This window comes from Neophocaena asiaeorientalis, unplaced genomic scaffold (assembly GCF_003031525.2).
Source record: "Neophocaena asiaeorientalis asiaeorientalis breed wild unplaced genomic scaffold, Neophocaena_asiaeorientalis_V1.1 scaffold476, whole genome shotgun sequence".
Taxonomy (NCBI): domain Eukaryota; kingdom Metazoa; phylum Chordata; class Mammalia; order Artiodactyla; family Phocoenidae; genus Neophocaena; species Neophocaena asiaeorientalis.
Window position 1 is genome coordinate 1,278,786 of NW_020172178.1, and position 3,878 is coordinate 1,282,663.

The 3,878-nt window shown below is 49.8% G+C and overlaps 1 protein-coding gene across 1 annotated transcript; it reads left to right on the plus strand.

The window, feature by feature from the left end:
- The first annotated feature begins 3,287 nt into the window (after positions 1-3,287).
- On the plus strand, positions 3,288-3,676 carry LOC112408326 (putative serpin A13). The gene is given in 3 exon segments (XM_024757938.1): positions 3,288-3,397; positions 3,399-3,581; positions 3,583-3,676. Coding segments are annotated over 3 exon segments (387 nt in total).
- Positions 3,677-3,878: the final 202 nt, after the last annotated feature.

Consider the following 3,878-nt stretch of genomic DNA (forward strand, 5'->3'; position numbering starts at 1 on the left):
TCTGGAGCCTGTGCTCCGCAGCGGGAGAGGCCACAACAGTGAGGAGGGGCCCGTGTACCGCAAAAAAAAAAAAAAAAGTTATCTGACATTGTTAACTACCTTGGCACTTAAACGACCAGAGAGCATCTTCTCTAAATGACCATTAGTTACAACTACTATAATACTACTGTTACCATATGTCAAAGGCTGGGTTCCACAGCCCCACTGCACTGCCCACCCTCCAGGCCACACCAGACACCTGCTCTGATATCTAAGTGTGTGAACTTCTACTGGCCCCATGGTGCTGCATGAGGGCTGGGGTTGAGATGGCTGAGGAAGCACACTGAAGCAGTTGCCACCATGGGTATCAAGATTCACTCCTCTGCAAGGAGGACTTAATCGACCATTGTGCATTTCAAGAGCCCCATCCATTGCCCAGACGTCCAGAGCATCCTCTTTCTGGGCAGAGTTGTCAATCCTAATAAGCAATGAAAGTGAAATCACAATTTGCAAAGAAAACTGTACCAGGACTCGCAAAACAGATATGCCATACCCAACAGGTACTCTCTAAGTCCAGAATTCATTAACAGCAGCTTGTTCAGACCCATGTGTCCCAAGATAAGCCCACAGCAAGCTGTTTTAAGAGTGACGCCGCACAGACTCACGGGCTATAAAGATAAGAGCCTTGACTTCTCATCTAGTTTATAAAATCTGACCACACTTTCTAACTATCACGCTAAAGCCACTGTGAACTGAGTCCAGCCAATGAAATCTTTTATTTCTCCTAACTTCCCTGTTTGAAACATTACTGAGATGTTGTCAAAGTGATCGTCCCTACCACTCAGCAAGTTTAACTAAGCCCAGATCTGTGTGATCCATGGGGTGCCTTGGTGGTCTATGTGAGGTACTGCAACATTAAGAAAGTCTAGAATTCCCTGCAGAGGAGGGAGTTGCCCAGCTAAGGTGCAGAGAACAGGAGAGTCAGGACATCAGGGCTCCAAGCCCAGCTGAGTTCTGGAATGCTAAGTGATCCTGGGAGCTGCTTTGTGCTCCCTGAACCTCCGTCATCTGTGTGTGAAGCTCTATAAAAACATGGCAGCTAGTAAAATGGTTAACGTTGAGTCCTCTTGGCTGCAATCCACCCACTTCCTTGGACCCAGTGCTTTCTTTGCACGATTCAACACGACTCTGCCTAAATGGAACAGAACATAGTCAGGAGACAATCGTAGGAATTAAGGAGAAGAGGGTAGTAGACCGACAGGGGATATAGATGTGAAGGTAGAGAAAAAGGGACATTTTGAGACACAGTTAGGAGGTTCCATGGATTGGACTGAGTAATCAAGTATTCATGAAGAAATAAGGACAGTCTGTAGTAAAGGTGACATTCAGGTTGCCAGCTTAGGAGCTAAAGAAACTGGAGGGAGCCATTTGGAGAGATGGGTAACGTAGGGAGAGGACGGTGATTTGTGAGCAAGAGGCTGAGCTCCCATATAGACCTGAGATGCCTGGCTGGCATCCGCGACGAAAAGAACAGTGAGCATTTGCTTCTACAGATCTGGCATTCAGCAAGGAAATCTGAGCAGGGCCTGGAAATCTGCTAATGCAGAGGAGAGACGAGACTTCCTGGTGAGAGCGTGTAGAGAGGGGAGCCTGGGACCCCGTCATCAGGAATGACCACACTTAGGGGACAAGGAAAAGGAAGAGAGGGCACCCAAAGAGACAGAGAAGGACTAGGAAGAGGGGACACGTGGGGAGAGAGGAAAGGACAGTGTCCACAGGATAGGCTGGACCTACCAACTGGGGTCTTCGGCGGCTCACAGGAGCAATGGCAGTTGAGACATGCGGGGAGGAAGCAGATTGTAGAGTTTCGAAGAGAATCAGTGGTGCACAGGGGTACAGCAAGGGGAGACATTTCTTTCTAGCAATTTGTCATCAAAGACAAAGAGAAACAAGGGGGAGCTGGAGGGGAAAAGAGAGGAAAACATATATTTTTGAAAACTGAAAGCTGAGTGAAAAGTGAGCACGTTTAAATGCTGCTGATAAGAAGCCTAGAGAAAAAAAAATGGTTGACAAGTCATGGAAGGAAGATATTAATCAATAGCTAGTAATCAAGTTGTATTGCACACTGATGGGGCCTTGAGCTGCAGGGGACCTGCAGGAACAACCAGTGGGAGGTTTCCTGTCTCATGGGCAGACAAGCACCTGGAGACCAGAGTCCAAGGGTCCTGGGAGATGCTGGGACGTAGAGGATCCTGGGAAGATCTTGGTCCGCAGAGGCCCCTGGAGGGAGGGCTGACTTAGACTCTCTGACTAGCCAAGCTGAGTCTGCCTGTCCCTGGGGCTGAGCTAGAGCAGGAAAACCAGAGAACTAAGGTCTGTCCCAGGAACCTCCTAGAGGCTCAACACAACCAGTGTAGGGAGAGAGACCACTTGTCCTTCACAATTCTACCTAAAAAAATCTAGTGTGGGGCTTCCCTGGTGGCGCAGTGGTTGAGGGTCCGCCTGCCGATGCAGGGGACATGGGTTCGTGCCCCGGTCTGGGAGGATCCCACATGCTGCGGAGCGGCTGGGCCCGTGAGCCATGGCCGCTGAGCCTGCATGTCCGGAGCCTGTTCTCCACAACGGGAGAGGCCACAATGGTGAGAGGCCCGTGTACCGCAAAAAAATCAAAACAAAACAAACAAACAAAAAAGAAACATTCTGTAGGGCGGATTCCACTCTGTGCCTCTTACAGATACTGCTGGCTGCCAGCAGTCCTTGGCTTGTGTCAGGCGCTCGCAGCAGGTGCACAAGGTACAGGCGCTTCTGTTCAGACAGGCTGTCTGCTAGATGATCCGCTCATCTGGTCATGAATCCGCCCCCCACCAGGCTCTGGGTTCAGTCCTGACTCCACCACCTACCAGCTGCTTGACCTTGGGCAGCTCCTTCACCTTCCCAAGCCTCTGTTTTCTTCTCTGTCAAATGGGGATGTGAAAACAGTGCCTTCCTTCCTCACTGGGCTGTGGTGAGGATGAAAAAAATATTCTGTAGATCAGGAGAAGAATTTGAAAAAGAATAGATATATGTATATGTATAACTGAATCACTTTATTGTACACCTGAAACTAAAACATTGTTAATCAATTGTACTCCAATATAAAATAAAGAGTTTAAATAATTTTTAAAAAAGAGGTCATGACCCTGAAGCATTTGCACAGTGCCTGGCACAGAGCAGACACTCCGAGAATTAGTAATATCACTTATTACTATTACTTTTGTCATTGTTGTTGTCCTTTCCTGCCCCTGTTTCCAGACCAAGGAGCCCCGAGGATGGAGATCTGTCGGTGGTGGCTGCCGATCACCGTGTTCATGGCTGTGGCTCACTGTCTGGCCCTGGTTAACCAAGAAGATTCTGATCTCACCAACTCCAGCCCCCAGGACAGCCTTGGACTGCCCCAAAATCTCTGAGAGCAATGTAGGCTTTGCCTTCAGCCTCTACAGACATGTGGCTTTGGGTGCCTCTGGACAGAACACTCCCTTCTCCCCAGTAACCATCTCTTTGGTCTTGGACGTGTTCTTCCTTGGGGCCCCAACACCCAGCAGAACCCACCTCTTGGAGGGCCTGGTTCAACCTCAACGTGGGGTCCGAGGCCCAGATCCAGGAGGGCTTCCAGGATCTGCTGTTCAGATACCCTGACCGTGGGCCGGTGCACATTTAACGGCCCGGGCCCCTGGAGGCCACGCAGTAACAGGTGGAGGCCCAGAAAAGCATCCACAAGCATGCAGAGACAGATCCAGGGGAAGTTCGAGGCCTGCGTGGAAGAGCTCGGGATGACACTACAGCAGTCCTGGAGAATCACGTGCTCCTCAGAGGTGAGAGAACATATATCCAATGTGGAATCTCCATCTTGGAATCAGGGC